The sequence below is a fragment of the Poecilia reticulata genome, chromosome 4, assembly GCF_904066995.2.
Source record: "Poecilia reticulata chromosome 4, P_reticulata-male-v2, whole genome shotgun sequence".
Classification (NCBI taxonomy): Eukaryota; Metazoa; Chordata; class Actinopteri; order Cyprinodontiformes; family Poeciliidae; genus Poecilia; species Poecilia reticulata.
Window position 1 is genome coordinate 18,139,771 of NC_088833.1, and position 21,986 is coordinate 18,161,756.

At 40.7% G+C, this 21,986-nt stretch overlaps 1 protein-coding gene across 2 annotated transcripts in view; it reads right to left on the reverse strand.

The window, feature by feature from the left end:
• Positions 1 to 21,163, reverse strand: part of elavl4 (ELAV like neuron-specific RNA binding protein 4) — a 92,314-nt gene extending 71,151 nt beyond the window's left edge. The window contains exons 1-2 of one of the 2 annotated variants that reach the window (XM_008407865.3): positions 20,345 to 21,163; positions 19,625 to 19,765 (exon numbers count right to left, since the gene is read on the reverse strand). In XM_008407865.3, the coding sequence (XP_008406087.1) occupies positions 19,625 to 19,765; positions 20,345 to 20,392 (189 nt within the window). In that variant the 5' untranslated portion in view covers positions 20,393 to 21,163. The remainder of the gene's footprint in view (positions 1 to 19,624; positions 19,766 to 20,344) is intronic. The other variant, XM_008407863.3, reaches the window with a different exon arrangement.
• Positions 21,164 to 21,986: the final 823 nt, after the last annotated feature.

The following is a 21,986-nucleotide window of genomic DNA, read 5'->3' on the forward strand; positions in this document are numbered from 1 at the left end:
CACCAGATTTGACATGTCGTTGAGGGAGATTTGCTGCTTTAACCGTCTTAAGACATGACATTTTCAAACCAAAATGTAAAAATTAAAAGAACTAATAAAAAGGGATTTTCAATTTACAGACTGATTAGAGAAAACTTGTGCTATAATCCTTTTTGTTATTGTTCACTTAGTGGCGGTGCCCTGGGTTTATGTAGATCTCACCTGGGGCCTTTCTTTGTTTTTGTGCATTAAATTAAAAGTAGGAAAAGCACCTCCTGACCTGCACTGATCAAAGATGATCATGGAATAATTAGCCAATGTGAATTTCTGGCTGCTTAACTGGTAGATAACCAAAATTAAATAAATAAAATAAAATAAAACAATACATCAATCACTTCTTTATGGTGTCTCAAATCACCTTCATTGCTCCTAAAATCAATACTCACCTTTGAAACAACACAAATGTCTACTGCTATCTGGTATTTTTTTTATGTGGGGTAACATTTAAATCTCTCAACAGCACACAGTTTGTGGGCAGCAGCTAATAAATTCCTAACACACCCCATCTTATTAGTTCTGATGTGTAACCTTGGAGCACATGATGTTATGCCTGAGGGTAGTATAGTCAAAGCACACTTGTGTGTACAATTAAATAAATATATAAATAAATATTACACAAACTCCCACTACTGAGTCCTATCAGTCTTCCTGATGCACATTCATTAAAGCATTTAAGACCAATGAACATTTCCTATTTTTTATCATCTCTTCCACTCTTGATCCACATCCTGTTTTAACTCTTATTTCTGTCAAACACTGCACACTCTCACTGATGTAATCTTTAGATACAGCCTACACATTACATACAGTGTTCTTACATCAGTCTTATGTTCCTTTGCATGCTGACATAAGGCTGGAAGGCCTCAATGTTTCATAACCAAGTCAGCCCGAAAGGAATTGCCTTCATTTCGGTTAGCATTTCGATGGCATTTCACTAACAGTAGCATGTGCACAAATATTATTCATTGGACAGTAAAAGTCAGCCACCCATCATGAAAACAAATGGACGCACACGCGATTCCAAACAATACTATTGAGTGCATTCAGAGAGAGACGAGGTTTTCTATTACAGGTCAAAAACACAGAAAGATAAATGGTTGCTGGTTTTTATTAGTGAACCTGTCACTTGGCGGCCAGGATGGAATGGATAGATAGATGTGACAATGAGTCTGAGGATGGTGAGCAAAGCTGATAACTAAACCAGAAAGTCCTCATGCTGGCAGTAGATGTGGGCTGGTTACCAGTACCAAGGTTTTAAAAAGCCACTAAAATTTTTCAACAAATTGTTTAAAGCTTTTTTTTTACTGAGAGGCTGGAGAAGGTGCTGCACAGATCAGTTTTCTCTACATGAACTGAGCACAGAGTAATGCGGCATTGCCCCTCCTGCACTTATTGCTGCACACTTCTGGCCAGCAGGTTTAAAAAAACGGCTACTGCACTTCTCCTTCCTGCTGGGAAACATGACAGGGTGTATTACTAAGGAGGTGACACCCATCACTCTTACTAGGCCTGCACAATATAACAAACCACTCAATTGCTGGAATATTGTTCACTGTTGTGATGATGTTATCAACTGTGCCTAGCAAATGTTTTTCTCTCTCTCCGATATTTGACAATCGCAATGTTAAACTCCTCTGCACGAGTTTTAGTGTCCCACGATAATTTACACCAGGTGAGCATCAAGGGTAGAAAAAATGTGTAAAAAAATTTTTAACTGAGATTGCAGAGTGAATGCACAGAACCTCGAATATCATATTCAATCCAGCGGCGGCTCTTGAATGAATACTGTCCTGGACGAGCCACTTTACACCAAAGAATGCAATAAGCGATTTGTTTATCTAACTTCAGAAAACAAACCACTATTTTTCTTTTTAAGGTTTTACAATCCCAAACTGTATGTGGTATGACAATGCATTAAGGTTTAAATGCAATTTAAGGTTTTCTTGATGTCTAGAGGAGAGGATATTTTTGTGTTTTCACAAAAACAAAACATTTAACACATCTCAAACAGTGATGTAAAGAACATGTTGAACTGTAGATTAAAAAAACAAAACAAAACAGTGATTTGGCCACTTATTGTAGTCCTGATTTGGACACTAGATGCTGATACCAACTTTAGTTTGAAAACCAGCAGTCTGTTACAGCCATGTGTTGAATGATTGGACATAACAGTGACCAACAGAAAACTATTTTAGAGCACTGTTGCTAATCCTCCCTATCTTATTCACTACCAGACCTTTGTGAATGCAATATTGTTGCAACAATGGCAGTGATTTGATGTGTTGTGCAGTACCAACTCTTCTAAAGGTAATGATGGCTAGCACAAGAGACAACCCAACTGATAAACTAGCTAACATCAGCTTGTTTGTACACCCAGTGTTACTATGCAGATAGTGGGACAGTAAAAGTTAGAATACTCTAAACAAGAAGCACATTTACTTCAGAATGAAACGCTGACAAACTTTGTCAGTATGCCTTCTTTGCTAAATGTTATGTTTTAAAATCAAAATGTTACAGATTACATTATTCTAACTAAACTAATGAATGTGTTATAATATCTTAGAAGCCATATAAGATATACTCATGATTTTTAGTAAAAAAAAAACAAAAGAAAAACATGGTATTTTACTAACTGTTATCCTACCAGCCCAAGCCTACTGCACAGTAGTCATGCGAGCATGTTAACGTATTACTAAAAAAACATAAAACTTGAAGGCAGGCAGTGGATGTTCAAAATTCCTGCATATCTATTCGGTATTCCTTCCTCTGCATAGGCAAACAAACTCCTACTGTGTGCACATTGCCTTGCTTTGCAGCATCTCTACTCATGCAACTTACACGCAATACTTTGGATGCACTTTCTCCTACATGTTTAAATCCACCCAGTTTTTTCTTTTTAAACAAATGTACAGTCCACCTTGCTGCAGGGAAAAATCCTTCTTGCTGCAGAGTTGTACAAAGGCAGCAAAGCAGGGGGGAGTGGGAGACACTTACAGTCACAGTCTTAATATAAAATGGGTGCTATCTTCTTGTGAAACACATCCCTTCCCTTCTTTTTGTTTCTCCAGTTTCCCCATTCCTCTACACGCACCCACACAACTCCTATCATCAAAATTTTCTGCCTCCAGAATTTTGAGACTAACCCCCTGCTGCAATCTTCTTCGCTGCAAGAACCTCACACGCTGCATATGAAATAGTTGAACTGTGGCACTCCGTTGGCTGTGTATAAAACACAAGTACTATAGACGCTTGACAATACACGTATAAGTATAACCTGCTCTAGCTGAAGAGAAATGCTCAAAATGAATTGGCAGCATTCCTTACCATCTTAAACCCATTCCACTCCATTTGGGAGATGCCAGCCGTTGTCTCACAGTCCCCTCTCTCCTCAGTTACACCAACGCCTCAGAAAGGAAACCCCCCCTTCCTACACTGTTTAACTCTCTCCCTGTCTTCTCTGAGACTGCCTCCTTATTTTTTTCACCTCCTATTCTTCCTCTTCTTATCCTGAATCTTAGCTCACGGTGGAAGACTTCGCAGCTGAGCTGTGAGGAGCAGACATCGCCTTCATCCGCAGATGCTGTGAGGAGAATGATGAGTCTGGAGGAGAGCGCTGAGCTGCAGCAAGGCGCGCTCTCTCTCTCTCTCTCTCCCCAGCCCTCCTTGCCCCCACTCCCCTCCCTCACTACAACCTCCCGCCCAGTCGCCTGCTCAGCTGGACGGTCAGAGCCCGCCCTCTTCACTCCGGCAGCTCTCTCTGAAAGCCTGTAATTGGCTTGTGGCGTTGCCCGTCACCTACCCCTCCCTTCAGCATTAACACCTTCGCTCTCTGGCTGGCTCCGAGCCCTCATCGGCACACGCCAACCTCTGGCTGCTTTGGCAGAGAAAAGGCTCTCTGAATCCCAGCAAAGCAATCAATCGGAGCTGAAGTCTGTGCTTGAGTGAACCGAGCAGAGCAGAGCAGAGCGGAGTGATTGCAGCCTCAGGCGTTATGGTAATAGGATGCCTGTGCAGCACAGTGTATATAAATTAGCTATTACCGGGCACATGTTAAATCCTCTGTACATTACACTGCTGTAGTCACAAACCATATCTCTTCATTCTGCACTTCTTGTCTCTCAAAGACATAAAGACTTTGATCAAACAAACGGATTTTCGTTATTACAAAACAGGAAATTAAACTCTGTCTTCGTGTCAATTGTTTTAAGTTGCTCAGTAATAAAACAGCCCAAATAAATCTGAGATAAACATGATGCATGCATTGATAGGCTGATTGTTTCTAGTTTAGCTTTTTTTCACTTTAAAAAAAAGCAATGTGCATATCTGTCCAAGCAGCTTTAGTGACTCAATATACATATCCCCATTTCGTACCCACGCATTGCCATTTCATTCGGGACATATTTTCATAAATTATGCAAATAAATACAGGGGCGCCTCCAGAAAGTTTTCAAAGTGGCAGCCAGATGGGGGCCAGTTTTAATGTTGAGGTGAAACACCAAAATGAAACGCATTGCGCCATACAAATACGTGCTGGGGTAGGCTCTACAGGAAAAACTGTAGCTGTAATAAGGTGACTGGATGAAAATGTCTGTGTCCCCCACTCACCATGACTGTTATCATTCAGCCAGCTGGTTGTAGGGAGCAAGAAAAAAGGCCGTTCCCAGCCCACAAACTTAAAAAAAAAAAAAGCTAGTAAAAAACCGAGAGAGTGTTGGAGAAGATGAATGAAGTAAACTGAACAAAAGCGTGGGAGCAGATGTCCGTATAGCCCCGTCCTGTGATGTACAATAGTGAAAGAAATATGGAAGCGCTAACCAGAATCCACTTTTTCTCATGAAAGCTAATTAAGAAATGTCCAGCAAAGCTCTGTGATTGGCTCTGTGAGGAGGTGGGGATGCAGGGGTTGGTGCTCTGGGATGAGCTTGGAGGAGAATATGAGTAGGCAGTAGCAATGCATCATGTGAAGGGGAGCAGGTAAAACAAATTTTTATTTGTGTATGTGCAGAATAAGTTGTTTTATGCATAAAATAGGTAGGGTTTGGTCGTTTGGCTCCATGTCAATTTATTTATTTTTTTATCACAGAAGTTGTATGGATTTATGCTCACTGTTACTGTAACTCACGGGAAGCCTCTTCTTTCTTTTCACGAGTAATTCATTCTGCTTCTTTGTAAACCAAACTCTAGGACCACTTCTGATTTGGCAGTTGACCTACTTTTCATTTTATTCCAATCCAGTTACTCTTTGAAAACTGTTCCTACTCCTATAAATAGAAAACCACGCTGACCTGTAAATGTTGTCTGTTCATTTAATTGAACTAATGCATTATGATAAAAAAAAAAACAATCTTGAAGCCATTTTTAAAGAAATCTTTCATAACTTGGGAACAAAGCTGCCTTTCACTGAAATCATCCACCTTCCCTTTATCCCATACAGACAGGAAGAGGGAGCTGTTATCTCCTTTTACACAGTTTTGTTCTTGGCTGAACCTTCAAATGTAGATTCGCTCACATGCATACACCCCCAAGGTACTGAGACGTATATCGCTTTATGTCATTTACATTACCAAATCATGGGAATTAAATTACACACCGGTTTACAAACAGATGCATTTAACCTATAAAAGATATTGACAGGAACAGATATAGTCATTTGAGTTGCATACAGAATTATGCAGACATGGTATAAGTCACTAGCACCAAAGCAATAGTCAATCAGAACATTTGCCAATACTGCCTTGATTCTTAACTTTTAACAATAATTACAATCCATCTGTAGACCTACAAAAACGTTCAAAAGTCTGAGAATGTTTTGAAACTTGAGGAAGTGTTGAAATTTCAAATCACATGTAAAGGTTATTTGTGTCTTAAAAATAAAACTGAACTGCAGCGCCTTCCACAGTTACAAGCACCTCTCCTAGAGATGGGTGAAAAGCATTTAATGCAATATTTATTGATAGCAATATCTGTCGCTATTAAAGATTTTTACACATCTTCACTTGGGTGCAAATAAATATGGGGATTCCTGCAAACAATAACTTATAATTTAAAATTTAACTTAAAATCGTCAAATTGAACATTCATCATTGGCTGTAACCCTTCATTGTGATCTGTACGCCTATAGCACACACATTGCATGTGTATGTAGTCCACAATTAACATTTCATCATGTAGCCTACAAATGTAAGAAGTTGTATACTGAATTACTCAAATTAATTCAAAATGAGCAAACAAAAGCAAAAAGAGCTGGCAGAAAAAACTGGGCCTGACAAAAAGGCAGCTCCACAGTGTCTCTGCTTCCTCTCTGACCTTTCCACCTGACTGGTTAGCAGCAGCTAGCAAGCTAGCCTGGTGGAACCATGTCCCTCACATACTAATGAGAGTCTCTACTACGCCCTCAATTAGGGCAGAGTAGCACACACACGCACACGCACACACATACACACACACACGCACGCGCACGCACACACACACACACACACACACACACACACACACACACACGCACACACACACACACACACACACACACACACACGCACACACACACACACACACACACACACGCACACACACACAAAGGCAGGGGAAAGGCGGGTTGTACAAGCTTCCTATTGTTTCATATAGAAAAAGCGAAATATGCTGGCACTTGTAGTCTAGAGGCTAGTAGCAATCTGACTTTATTTTTACAAAATAGAGGGAGAGTAATGCGGAATGAATCTCAATGAAAATGGATTAAAATAGAAACGTGTCTTTGTCTCTCTTTCCTTTGTCACATGCTTCTTTATCTCCTCTGCTTGAGGAGAGGGAAGCAGAATTTGCAGCTGAATGCTACAGACAACAGACCCTCAGCTTTCCATCCATCTATTATCCGTTTTGCTCAGACCTTTTTGTTTAATAAAGATTTGGGTTGGACCTGAGAAGAAACAGACTTTGTACCAAATTCCCTCCAGACTCGTGTCTTGTATTGCTTTTTGTTTTTTTTTTTCCAATTTGATTCTCCAAAGAACACAACATTGACTTAGTCACACGTCACCTCGGATAATTTTGTTTTTGTTGCGTCTCCCTTTACAGTAACATAACGTGGGTGATTGTTTTTCTATTTCATAATGGACAGAGTTGTGAGGTTGTTTTCTCTGCCTCTGATGTGATCTAAATAGGCTTTTTTCTAAATGAGAACATGATTTGAAAGGGAAAATAGTCTCTCACAGTTTTCTTGCACGGCGCGTTATTTCACTAGATTGCTCCGCGGGATCATGATTTTAGAAAGCAACAACAATGACTGCCACTACTCAGTAAATTAGCTATAAATGCAATCTGTTCCCATCGGTGTGTTGCGCTACACAGTGCTCGTTGTCGTGACATAAAGTTGGAGTTATATTAGTGCCCGTGCATATAATGGAACAACACAGGGAGTGTTTTAACTGTTCCATTAAAGGAATCCATGTTGAGATGCTTACAAACTTCAATGCCAGTAACACTGCAGTACAGGGCTTGGCTACTTTCTCCTCCTTTGCATGATCAAATGCAATATGGCAATGAATAAAAGCAAAAATGTCAAATAAGTAATTAGGCTTAATGATTAAGAGGTCCACTCGTTTAGTGGTATTTCCATTTAATAAAAAAAAAGTGCATAGCTTTGATTGGATGCATTATTTGGCCTTTAAGATGATGACTGAAGCTAAATAGTTTTTTTTAGAAGATAAATTATATTTCTTTGCTCCTGCAGCAATAAGAAAGTTAAAAAGCTTTTGTGGCTTTAGCCCAGGAGAGCTGGCCACCCTGTCAGCAATGTGGAAACCCCATCTTACTTATTGGCTCTGGCTTAGCTCCACAAACACACACATACATAAGACCAAAGCACTGCAAAAAAACAACAACAAAAAAACAAAGAAAAATAATAAATAAATAAACACATGCACATGATTCAATATGAGACTGATGTAACCTTGAGAACAACACACATAGACTTCAGTGAAATGAACACCTGCCACATTTAGACAAGTTTTTTTTTTAAAGAATTATTATATTTACACATTGTTGCATTTTCTACCCTTTATAGACAAACACAAGTTTGCCGCCCTGCAAATATAGGTCTAACAAGCTGTGATTAGCAAGGTAATAAGTCAAGTTATCTGCTTGGGGAGCCAAGGCTGCAGTCTGTGGTTTTCTTGACCCCAATTATATGAAAACAGACACATTTGTCTTTCTTGTAAGTAAGGCAGAAATGTAACGGTGCAGACCTTTTGTATGCACAAGATGGATTTTCCTAATTCATTAACGAACAAAAATATCCCTTGACGTGAGAATTCTGACTGGGAAAGTCAGAGTTCACTGGGATGCACTGAGTTCAGTATCCATTATGGCTGCCACCCAAATAGAATATAGTTGATGGTTTTAACCATTTATAGGCACAACTGGTTTATATCTCACTAAACCTGTGAAGTACACTGTAAAAGTAATTAGCTCCATAAAAAGCCCTAGTCGAGTAAAACATCATCACTATATTCAAGCTCAAACTTCCAAGACGAGACAAAACAACAACAAAAAAAATCATAGCATAAGCAGACTCATGGCCACATACTTTGTGACGGATAAAAATACAGTCATTGCATCAGTAAGTGGCATCACTTAAAGTACAAAAGTACTTTAAACCTTAGGAACAATATGATAGAAGAATTCTGCATACATTACACAGTAACTATATCTACAGTTTAATTTTAAAAAATATTCCTTAAATGTTCACAGCTTCCCAACTCTCTTTGCAACATCATCTTGTTTTAACATTTGGGATGTATTTCCCAAAAGCCAAATTTGTCTTTCTCAAAAACATGAAAATATAGGAACCTTTCAGAGAGTTGAGTCCAGCGCCTAATTTACAGCAACAGGGGAGGGAAGGGCATCGCTCCACTATTCTGTTCCCACAACACCATGGCGATCTCACTTCCCTTTGACATCTGATTAGAAAGACTTTAAACCTTGAAACTGTTTATATTTTTTAAAAGTGATTATCTTTCAAAACCTGTCTTTGGCTAGCCTCATTGCACATTAAAATGCACCTCATTTTCAACTCGTGTCATACCATGACACTTGGAGCAGCAGCCAATGTGAAGCATTAAGGCCAGGATCATAAAAATGCTTTCAGCTCATGCTTCCAAGATGCTGCTTCGGAAAGCAGAGTCCCAGCTAATTGTCATGAACTCCTCTTGCCCTCCAATCTCCCCAGCTTCCTTAAACCCTCCCAATCATAGACTTTAATGGATTAACTGCAGGCTGTGTTGTTCCTCTTATGCACTGAGATGCTCTTGCACAGTATATCTCTGTCACTTCCTGGCAAATTGGTTTGTTGATACTGAATCTAAAGGTCTGAGCGGTGGTTGTGCTGCTCGGGTAGCAGCCGGTTCTGATAACAAGTGTGAAAGAGAAGGTAAAGAAACGCGTGTGCAGTGTTGCAGGTTTGCTTAAAAAAATGCAGAGTGCAGGCAGTGATAATTGTGGGCGCTCTCGGTGTGAGTCTTGTTAACTGTCAGGCGCAGTGTTTCAACACCTGTCTTATGTTTCACTCTGCATAATAAGGCTTCTATATAAAAAAGTGAGGATGCAGGTTGAGGTGTTACCTCAGCCCGCTGAAAGAAAATACCTCGATTATTAACAAGGGGAATGCAAACTTTTTACTTGTTTATTTATTTATATTTTTGTTTCGCGAGAAAAAACTCATCTTTGCAATTTCATATCGGGTTCAGATAAAATTAATGCAAACAGGGACACGAGGCAGAAAACACATTTTCAAACAGAATTATCACCATTACACAGAAAGGCTGCAACACATTCACGGGAGACAAAACCATATTTCAGAAGAGCTCAGGAGAACAATGAAATCCTTATCGGGTCTGAATAATTTCATTTTACAATATCACCTAATTTACAGCAGCTTATGCACCAGAACGGCTTCATACATTTATTAGCGCAGTATTTTCTGCTTTACTTTACTTTACTTTTTTTTTTTTTTAATTCGCCCTTGAGGGATGGATTTAGTTAGTCTATTGAAGTTCTGGCAGAAGTAGCATCTTGCCGGACTACTCAGACTGATGACTGCCCTTTTTCCTGGCAGGTGTCCACCCTCTGCCGGTAACAATCAGCAAATGAGAATCACAGACTTCAATGTGTCTGCATCCCCTGACAGTGTCGAGCTCAGCGTCGCCGAGCCCCAGACACCGAAAAGCTGTTCACATGATAACACGTCGCCTTCGCCGCACAACAATAGCTTGTTTGGACTCGGTTGACTTTTGTAAATGGCACATTTACAATGTTTCTTTAGGTAGTTTCATGATCAGAGGTTTGTGAAGCAGCGGCTTTTGTGTGACGTGTGCTGAAGCCGCAGCCTTTCTTCTGCTTAAAAGCGCGGAAAGATGGGCGTGTTTCTGCCACAAAAGCTGCTCTTCAAAGGAAACGATGTCCAAGACAGGAACACGTTCAAGAAGAAACTGAGATGTTGTGGTTAAAAGCTAGTCAGGAGTGCATGTGAAGCATGAATGCCTGAAAATCCATTCACAAAGCTCAAATTTTGTAAATGGCAATAATACATTTTCTTTAACATTGAGGCTCACTATAAATGTCAGACTTGACGTTCTAATTAGAGCCTTCCCCTGGAAATTTTTCCACTATTTAATAAAAATCAAAGCATTTTCTTAACATTTAAAAGCTATAGATTTGCAGCTCATACAATCAGAAACATCCTGCTGACGCGCCGACTGAAAATATGCCAGTCATTATTGACAGGCACAATTAAACAGCATTAGCTTACTGTACGCGGAACAAAAAGTAGATATATTTCACATTCTGGATAGTCTATACACAAAGAAACACATTAAAACCCTCACAATTTACAAGCACATCTCTGATTTACATGCTGTATAAATCTACACTCCTTAAGGATCTTTATTTGGTAATAAAAAATAAAAGCTAATCTAGTTGGAGCGCTACTCTGCTCTGACATCCTATTTCCTGTGTGACAGTGGGCATGACACACAGTCAGCTTAACCCCTGCCTGTGTCACTCTCCCTGCTAGAAACTCCTTAGATCAGAAGTGAATTCTTCACGCTGATCCCAGAACAAGGCTCCGCTGCATTTGTCACAGCCACTTTCTTCAACTTTAACTCAAAGCTGTTTGCTTTGGCTGGAGCTCTGCAGACTGCGCATATGTGACAGGGGGCTGTTTGAAAGACACGACTTGAAAAGCTGTGTTTGCTAAATGGCGAGCGAATGCTTCACTATGTAGGTTCTGCGTGACGTCCGTATTTAAAATGGGCTCTATAGGCAGCTTCTTTTCAAAATAGTTTGCCTAATTGGATTTAGTTGAACTTGAATCATATAAGGGTAAATGTTGTTGTTGGGTTTTTATATCTAATAACAGTTCCGTACGTCTATATTCTGCCTCTTTTACTCGGTTCCTCCTGAATAAAATGATTTCCAACAGAAATCCCATAAACTGTGGTTTAATTTCTTTCTGAATACAGCTGTTCTATGAAGGCTTAAAATGTTACAGAATAGTTTTCTAACAATGTAAGCAATTACGAGTATGCAAAAGAAACAAGCTTCAGCAGGCTGAGATTGGAGAGATGCTGTATTTCAACAATTGTTGCCAGGGTTCTTCACTAGTCGGACCCATTGAAGGCTGGCAAAGAGAAAGCCACTGCTGAAGAAAACTCAAATCAAGACTAAACTACAGTTTGGGAAACTCCATTCTCAAGTGGAAGAATGTTCTTTGTTTTTATGGCCACCACACAAGATGCTAAGTTTGGTCCTTACAAACACTGCACATCACCAGAAGCGCACTATCCTCACTATGAAGCAGAAGGAGTGTCACATTTATTTCCCAGCAAGACGATGACCCAAAGCATCCAGATAACGTTACACAGAAATGGCTTGAAGACAACAAGGTGGACATTCTGGAGTGGCCCAGTCAAAGCCCACACTGCAATCTGACAGAAATTATGGCATAACATGATAAGAACTGTTCACAGCTGATCCTGCAAGGAAGGGCGGAACAAAATGGCAGTTTCCAGATGTGGAGGCCTTATTGTCCGTGCTGTGACTGGAGATATTCATCATTCATCTACTAAATACTGACTTGAAGGGAGTGAATATTTACACAAACACTTGTTCTATGTTAAACATTTTTATGTAATTGTCATTGTTTTGGTAGGAATCAGTTTTAAATTTCACATTATAGGGTTTGTTTGTGTCAAACGATTGGTATTATTAGTTTTCTTTCTCACAGACGTCTGTTTATAGGCCAAGATATAACATGTTAGGTTTGTCTAATCACAGCACAACACTTCTTGCACTTGTAGGCTGTGCAGTTGTACCATAGCCTTTCCATTTTTAATTGACACATGTAACAGTGCTCTGTCAGGTATTTCGTGCTTGGGATTTAGTTTTTAGAAATGAATGGTTAATGACGAGGCCTTTACAAAACTCGCTAACACGCAAAGCAGAATTTAAGCTTTTTGATTCATGTGTTTAGGAGCAGAAATGGATTCAAAAGTTGGAAAAACTGTGGAACTCAAACGGGGTCTGCAAAAATATCACACCACTAAAAAAACCACACAAAAAACCTTGATGTTTATGGTTGTAATGTAACAAAATGTGAAAAAGTTAAAGGAGTACGATAAGTATTAGCCGACTATTTTAAACAACAGATAGTAATGTTAATAGTTTTTAAGGCTGCAGCCGAACAGAGATGCGAGGCGGCTTGAGTGGAGCCCCGGAAGGCTTAGATATGCATTCACTGTTTGATCTGGCATGTGTTCTGGCACCGAGCGTGTATTCTCAACAGGACTCTGGTGGATTAGCATCCATTTGGACGACAGAGTGGTCCGCAGCTTGAGGTGACATTCAACTTCAGGAGGCCAGCAGTCCTCACATGGATCATAAAGTTCTGCCTTGCTTTTGTGTTTTAATTGCATGGCACGGGCGTACAGGCACGTACAACATTAGCTTCATTCTGATTCACTTCAAGTGTGACGAAAAGGACAACAAGCATTTTACTGGAACGTCTTGGGGTTTGAATTGGGCGTATGATGGGTGGCTGTAGTGCTGCGGGTCAGTGGATCATGGGGGTTTTACTGGTGGGCTCGGGGCTGTGAGGACGGCAGCCCGTTTCACGTTTGATCCCGGTCGGGGTACATCCATCCTCACAGGGTGACTGCTGTGGTCCATCTGGTGCAGGCTTTAATCACAACTCCCCCAAACACAAACACACAACACCAACACTAAACACACAGAGCTTCCCACCCGAGACTGCTGCTCTCACTATGAGATGCTTTTATTTACATTCTTTATGTTTTCTCATCTCTCCACAATTTCTCTATGGAAATGATTCCTATTTTCCTCTTTCATAGATTCTGCTGCTTAGACCTGAAGCTGGAAAAAAAGTAATGCCTGCTATCTGTCATGGTGATTTAAACCCCATCAAAAATCTTGCTATCAGATCTGCATAAATGACTGCACCGTGTGGCTTTTGATAAGGGGTAACCTTTCAGAAATTAGACGCATCCAGAGTCCTTTACAAGGCTGGCCATCGGCACCGGGGACCACAGCATGCCCACGCTGCAAAAAATCCATCTCTGAAAATGTCACTTCATGCTTGAAGAGAAGCAAGGGTGTAATGCACCAGAAAAAACTCGACTGGTTTCGGCTTAAATGCCTACACGCTTCTAGACATGTTTCAGTTATTTTGTGTTGTCGAGACGTTCGGTTGATTAGCGAGGAGTCAGGGTGGAAAGCACATGCTGTACTATGCAAAAACTGGTTGCACTCTAAAGGTAGATGATGGACTTTGGACAGAAAACCATCAAAATTTTATTTGAAATTTGCTATACCAACAACAACATATTCAAAGGGGTGGTATGTATTTTTCATAAAAATTTTTTTTTAGCACAATCAAATAATCAAGTAAGTAACTATGTTCCAACAGGTGTATGCTAATTGCTGCTGGCGCTAGTCTGGTGGAGCTGTGAGGAAAGGCACGGGGGAGGGGTGCTCTGTTGGACCAGACCAGAATTTTCACCTCAACTATATAGAGCACAAAATAATGGCAGACCTCCCTAATGTCATCATTAGGCTTGTTAGCTGGCTGAAAGATGCTTCTATGTTTTTTTTACAGCAGCAAACAAAAGAAGCGCTGATGCTTACTTTCAGAAATTTCTAAAACTGTCTGATGAACCGTTCCTTCGGACCAAAGTCCTTTAATCACGATGCAATGAAATGTGAGTTTTCTTAAGCTGTACAGCCTGCCATAAGAAGGCAGCCACACATTTCCAGCATTTAGGAAACATTTACATTACTCTAGGTTTCCATGGATGGCTGGATGGATATTTTAAAAATAAAGCTGGCGGTTTATGAGAGGTACAGTATGTGTCTCAACCAACTGACTGCAAGCAAGCTACCAGAGCACATAGCCCTACTAACTGACCAGCTAATATCAGTTTGTTTTACTCCGTGTAACTCTACAAAGAGCAGACGAGCAAAAGGGGAAACTATTCTAAGAAATATAAAATGTAGTTGCAGTTCATTTTGAAATTTTTACTTAATTCTATCTTACAAGATCAAAATAACCACAGCTAATTATTTTAGCTGAAAAAAAAACAACTAAGCTTTTGCTTCAAATAAAATTAAATAGATCACATGTATATTTTAGTTTTAAAGAAACAAAGATTACCTGTATACATGTACTCAAAGTATACTTGTACTTTGAGTACAGGTATACAAAATGTTGGATATGTTTGAGGGCGCTGCAAGTGGTAACTTCAATGGCCTCCCTTTCTTTACACTGATGCACAAGTCCTCTCTGCATCATTTATTCATGGTAACGGCAGATACTTTGCCTCATCCCCGGCAATTAAAGAATCAATGAAAACGAACCCGGCTTTGGAACTATCAATTCTAAGACGAAACAGTGTTGTTCATCAACCCGCCACGATCGCATACGCAGACAATCGCTCATCTATTGGCAGTATTGTCAGCGCCCCTGCTTCGACGCGGCGCTCAGCTGTGAAGAAAAAAGCAGGTTTTTCTTCACGTGACTGTTTTTAAAATGACAGGAGTGTATTTGTCTGTTCAGGCGTGACAAAAAAGAGCATCCGTTATTAAATAGGGGGGGGGGGAGACCACTTAATGTCCTTTTAGACAGGAGATTGTGTTTGCATTGTGGATTTTTTTTTTTTGTCTGAAGGAGAGGGCTGAGCAGAAGCCATCTGAGTGAGATTATCAAAGACGAAGACAGGTCAGTACAGGGCTTGTACCAACTAATACCTCTTTTGTTAGGGTTTGAAAGGTTGGCATATAGATATAAAGCTGTGTTTTGAAATCGCTGTCGGTTTTACAAGAAAAGCTGAGTGATCTAATGCATCTCACAAAAATGTCTATTTTATTCGGGGAATAGGACTGTCTAAATGTAGCTGTAAACGTGTCAAACAGTTGCAGAGATACTGTTTTCATAACCGGTTTTTGTAGATAAAATATCTCGACAGATTTGCAAACACAGTACTTTTTTTTTCTTCTTCCCAGACTTGTCTGTTTCATTATTCTCTCTGCATTTATTCCCTTTAAGCAAAATGACTCCAACTGGATGAGAAAACATTGCTCTGTGTTGGCAACAAATTTCTTCCTAAAATTAAACGACTTTTCTTTTTTAAGACACTAAAACGAGCAGCAGGGAGTAAGGCCGTTGTTTTCCACCTATTAAAATGGCAACAATTCACAGACACACTATGGACGTTTAAGCCGCTACTACATAAACTGTGACAATCACAAATTAGCTATGTTAATCCATATGTTTAAAACAAGCTGCCAATCAGTGTGGGACTAATCAGATTGACTTCTTCTACGTTGGCTGCTGTTTGCGGGTGTGACCCTGTTGCTCAGAGATTATAGATTGTCCTTTTTCTTGTAAAGCACAATCTTATTACTTATAAAGAAATAAGTATTTCTTTATTAAAGATATAATGTTAGTTTGTTTTAGTTGTCTAGTTCTGAATGCACATTTAGTCTACTAAGAATTAAACGTCTGAGAATGATGTAAGAGATCTTTCACTGGGTGTTGACCCTTCTGTTTACGGCGTCTCATGCTGCCAGGTTCACACACATAAATCACATGCACAACCTTTGCACCGTCACCCACAGAGCTGACGAACATATAGAAAATAAAGCAAAGTTGCCACACGTAAGAAATCCCTGGGGATAAAGTGGCATGCTGCAAAATGAAAGAGAAGCGAAAGGAGAACTTATAGTCGGCTTGCAGCATTTATGTACAGTATTGGAAGAAAAGGTGTGTATGTGTGGATGAGGGGTGTACATGAGCCTGCAGACACCTGCTTCATTCTGCAGTGATGGCTCCCAGTGGGACGCAGGCTCAGCTGCTGATCACTAGGCCCTCCCTGCAGCACTGGTGGCCAACACACGCGCACATCTTCCAACAAATGTGAGCCCCCCCCGCCCATTCCACTTCTTTGCAGCGAGTGTCTGAGTGTTTCCCGTGGCTGACACACACCACATGTGCTCACATCAACCATAAACATGACACGATGCACTCGCACAAGCTGCACAGCCCGAGCTCGTGTGATGCTGAATGTGAACTCAAATGTGAAGCGGGGTGGTCATAACTCGCTCTACTGTAGTGGGAGATACGCTATAGGCGTGATATGGTTCAGTAGCGTGTCTTCTTTTTTTTTTTTTTTACCCCTCTACAAACCCTGTAGCTGAAAGGTTTTTGCTGGACAGAGCACTGCATCAAAGCGGTATATAATTTGCGACTGAAAGCAGTAAAAAAAAAAAAAAAAAGGACCATCTTGTGTTCATTCCCTCCAACTTCTCAGCTTTTAAATTTTCAGCCGATCACCTAATCGCTCTCATCTCACAAAAGCCACATTTGTTATTTTATGTGCCAGCACTGTGTTAATCAAGCGCCATTGTGCTCATGGCCACGATTATCATTTCTGATCCCGCAATTTGCACATATCTCCATTTCTGTGTTTCTCCGTCTCCGAGCGTCTCTTTCTTTTCAGCGTCGCTGTTCACTGTGCTTGCACCTGTTTGTGCCTCGGTGACAGCAGGGTTGTAGAGCATAAATGAACTAATTTCCTGGATACAGACAACACAGCAATCAAGGAAAGGGGAAATGCACTGAGAAGCACAGATGGAAGGAGCTAATTATTGTTATGAAATAGAGATGACCTCTAACTATCTCCTGGCTGCTGAGATTCTGTGGTGACAAATGTTTGCCGGAGTCTGTGCCACCAACCGCCATTTTTTACCTCCCCCTTTTTTTTTTTGGCTTGGAAAAAAAACCCAAATTGGGGCTTGTGCAAGCCTCCGTTTTGAATGTTGAAACAAAAGATTGTAGTTGTCAAACAAAGCCTAGTGTCACATGGAGAACGACAGCTGCCTGCAGTGGGCAATCAGTGGAGCTTTCCTCAAATTAACAGCATTCAGCTCTGAAGCATGGAGCACACCATGTTCGTAGACGTGAGGTTATGAAATTCGGGTGTCAGAGACAGCAGATTATTTTGCAATTAGATTTTTTTTTATCATTAATTTCCCCATAAACATATTTAGCTTCTTCTTTTAAAATAGTCATCCTAATCTCCCTAAAGCTACAAACTGAACCTGCAAACGCTCATTGTGAATGCTGGAGTATTTGTCATTAATCGTGCACATCTCCGTGTGCTACCTGCTAATCGCTTTTGAAATTCATTTCTTTGAATGCTCCTTTAAATGTACAGCCCTACAGCTGTAGCCACAGGATGCCCACACACTTGACACGCAGCTTGTTGCACAAACACACACGCACTGCCGTACAAATATCTGAAGAAAATGACATTTTGGTGTCTGTCCAGGATACCTATGGATCAAATGTAAGCCTCAATAAATTAAGACATCAAAAGTGTTTCCTTGACCGAAAATGTGCTCATTTATTGATGCGCCGCAATATTTAAATGGCACTAGGCAATATTGCACCATCTTAAAAATACAATGAAATCCTGCTTTTCAGACTCTGCACACCAAAGCAGCCAGAATCTTCCAGCACATTTATCTAATGTATGCAAATGATCTTGCTATGCTTAATGAAGGCACCATTAATCACTTTAACGATGCTCTTTTTTAACCAGAGTAATCATCCAGACATACACACACACTCGCACACAAAAACACCCACACGCACACATTTTTAAACAAACACACAAACAAATTTGCTTACACAAATGCTCGCACAAAAAACGTAAAATAAATCCCCAAAATAACTCATTAAGCCTTTTTTTTTTGTTGTTGCAAAAAATCTAACTGTGCAGCTTACTAATAACAATGGGTTGAAATAATGTTATCCTACTTTCGTCTAATCTGTTTATGATGCTCCACCCTGCTTAGTCAGTCACCTGAAAATATTTTCTGAAAGGTTTCTGAGAAGATTAATCAAAAAGTATGATCTCAAATGCATTTATGCCATGAATTCAGCTAATTTGTTTCAAATAATTTACGATCCAGCACCTTCATGAAAACAGCTGATAAGTGGGTCTGAACATGCAGTCAAAAGCAACAAGGCTTAGCATGGAATCTGACATAACGCCCAGCATCGACGTGCTCAGATTTAAAGAATTTTAAAGCAAATGTACGGTTTCACGGCCGATATTTCACCGCGTACCTTCAACCCGTTGCATTTGCATAGACTTGACGGGAACCCCTAGGTACAGTCAGCAGCAGCAGCATGACGGTGGGTTATGAAGGCTTCCGGGAGGCTCCAGGGTGTGGATCTGAGCCAGTTTGAAGGGGAGCCCGAACCAATGAAGAGCTTGCAGCAGATTAGACACCCACAGCTTCGTGTCGCTTTTTATGCGGCCAGTCAGGGATTTTCTTACAACGCTTTTTCTTTTTTAATGCCTGAACGTTGAAGATTTTCCCAAGCCTTTTTTCCCTCAAGTAATTATTTTATTTTTTTACTATGTAAATTGCAGAGTAATGTTGACTCTGGTAGTAGAAAATGTTCCAGATTTTTTTTTTCTCTCTCCTGCTTGATGGGAATTTAACTGACATGAGAGTTGCAATTAAACGTAATTGGAAATCCGTCATCTTGCTCATGTTTAAAGGTTATTCTGCTATTTTTATGTTTTACTTGAAGTCTTTGGAAGCAGATGCATGTAGAAAGATCCGTAATATTTTAGCGAGGACAGAAAATAAATGTTTAACATATTAACCCACTCATTCACACATGCATGCTCACACAAACACCTCAAATTCCCCTGATAACAAGCTGACTGGCAGAGGCTAAAGACGGAGTAGGCGGCCGTAATTGAACAAACATAACAATGTAAATATTTGCTAATACAATCCACTGGGGATACGGGCAGAATCCCACAATTGATTTGCTCTCTTTCTACCTTTTGGTTTTTTGCTGTTTTCTTCAATAACACACAACCCAACTGTTTCTTTTTTTAATTTAAACTCCTATCTCCCTGTTCCTTTTGTGGTAAATGCGCTTCCCTGTGTTCATTAAATAGATTTAGATACATTGTTCTGTCTACTATCCTCTTACCAGGGGTGACCTGTAGCCCATCTGGGCGGGCGATGACAGGGGATCCCTGGAAAATAGCGGCGAGTGCGTCTCGGGGACGGAGCCCACGCCACTGGCTGCCAGTCCCGAGAGCTGCCCGTACCTCGCCATCATCTTGAGATGCTGCTCACAGAACACACACGCTCATACACGGATACGGGAGGAGAGGGGAGGACAGGCACAGAGATAAAAAAAGGGAGGAAAGAGAGGGAAGAGGGGTGTGAGAGACGGGAAGGAGAGCAGATAACAGCAGGTATGGGAAGGATGGTGGGAATGCTGGAGGGGGGTGGGGGGGAAACTGAAACTTGGAAGAAAAAGAGGGAGGTAGACGGGGATTTACAGAAGACTTTGCTCTCGCACAGAAGCATGTGTGTGAATGTGCACACTTACACTTGCACACACAGTTTCAGCCCAAGGTGCGCAATTTCACAAGCAAGCCTATGTTAGATGGGCTCGATGGCTACCTTGGTTTTGATGTAAAGTCTAAGCACTGGCTCTCTGTTTATGATTACAAAGCAGAATGAGTGAGAAGCATCCCCCCCATACCAACCAGCGTACTGCTATCAACTACCCCCCCCTCTATCTTTTGGGTGCAAAGACACACACGCAACACACATGACAGAATGGTTGGCAGCAGACGTACACAGGTGAAATGTGGACAATTGTAACGACAAATAAGGGAAAGAATCTAGAAATCTTTACCTCGTTGCTCAACAAAGCAGCGTTGAGTGTTCGGCTTATTTCAAACATGTTCAGATTCGATGATGAGGTTTTCTGTCCTTTAATTTTTCTTTTTTTTTTTCTTTTGGATTCGCTTGAGTTTCTCTGCTCCCTCCTGATTTCTTCTTCAGAATCGGGAGTCAGTCTCTCTCTGTCCCGGGAACACAGAAAAATAAAGAAAAAAAAATCAAATCAATTGAAAAAAGAAGAGGATATGTATAAAAAAAAATCCTCTTTAATTTTTGATTTGGGAGTTGTAATTTTTCAGTCCTGTTTTTGGGTTAGTTGTTTTTTTCTTTTTTTTTTTTAGATGTTTCTTTCGCTCCCTTGTCTGCTGATGCACTTCTGGCTTGGCTGTGGCTGTTAGTTGGAGGCGTTTGAGCCCAGGGTCTCCGGTGCGCACGCACAAACACGCGTCTGAGGAGTCAATACGCTGTCTTTTAAAATCTCCCCAGAGTCAGCACATTAAAGGCAGGCAGTCGGTAGGTCTGTGGGTCGGGCTGGCTGGCTCCCTTATCTGTCCCCCGCACACTGGCTCACACAATACGCTCCGATCCTCACACTGCTCGCTAGCAGATTAGCCTGTCCCAAAACATAGCACTTAGTTTAAACTCCCCTCCCTTTTTGCTCTCTCGCTCTCTCTGTCTCGCTCCTTCTGGCTCCCTCCCTCTCTCACTCCATCTCTCTCCTCCGCATCGCTCTCTCTTCCCCCAGTTGCTCATGCGTTCAGGCAGCTACAGTTCACCGTGTGACCACAAGGTGGGAAGACTGTTCTAGCAGCTCCGCCGCCACATCCTGTCCTCTCTCGGCATCTCCCGTCATTTAGATTTTCCTGTTTTCGTCCTTCTTTTGAAGCGTCAGTTTCTAAGACACGCAGGAACAGCGGCACAGACACACTCTAAAGCTTACCTAACAAGTCAGAGGCAGGTTTGCGGAGCAATGTTGTCAGTAATTAGTAATATCATATTTCTTAAGTGGAAGTAAAGTAATCACCTGCAACGTCACAAGGAACTCCAGCAGAGTTCAGTTTTAGGATACCTCTGAGAGAAAATCAGGCTGGGCTGAGCGTGAAGGTCAGGTGGTTGTCCTTTCTCCTCAGCAGGGTGTGGCGGGGGATGACGAAGCAGCCAGTCACAGCCATGGCAGGAGATCCCAGCTCCTCAGCAAACAAGCATAGAAAAACATGAGTCACTCTTTCATTAAGTTAACACCTTTGATATTTTTAGAGCTCTGACTTCATCTGCATATCTGCAGACTCTTTTGGTATGTTAAATTTAGGTTAAAAAAAATGTCATGGTTTTATTGTATCATAGCGTTTATGCTATAATGTATAACATGATTTAACAGAAACACAACAATTAAACTTAAACAAAATACAAATGGTGTGTAAATTTGCACATGCTCTATTAAAACATAATTTCTTTTCAGACTGAACCTTTCCTGTTTTAGGTAAGTTTGGATCACCAAAACTCTTTGCTAAGTGTCATAATAATGACAGAGGGAATTACAATTTGTTTTTAGAAAACTGTCAGATTCATAAGTTAACATAAATGTCCTTAGTATTTGGTGAAACTGAAACTGAAATATTTTGGATCTTTCAACACTGGCTTGCTGCAATTTCAGC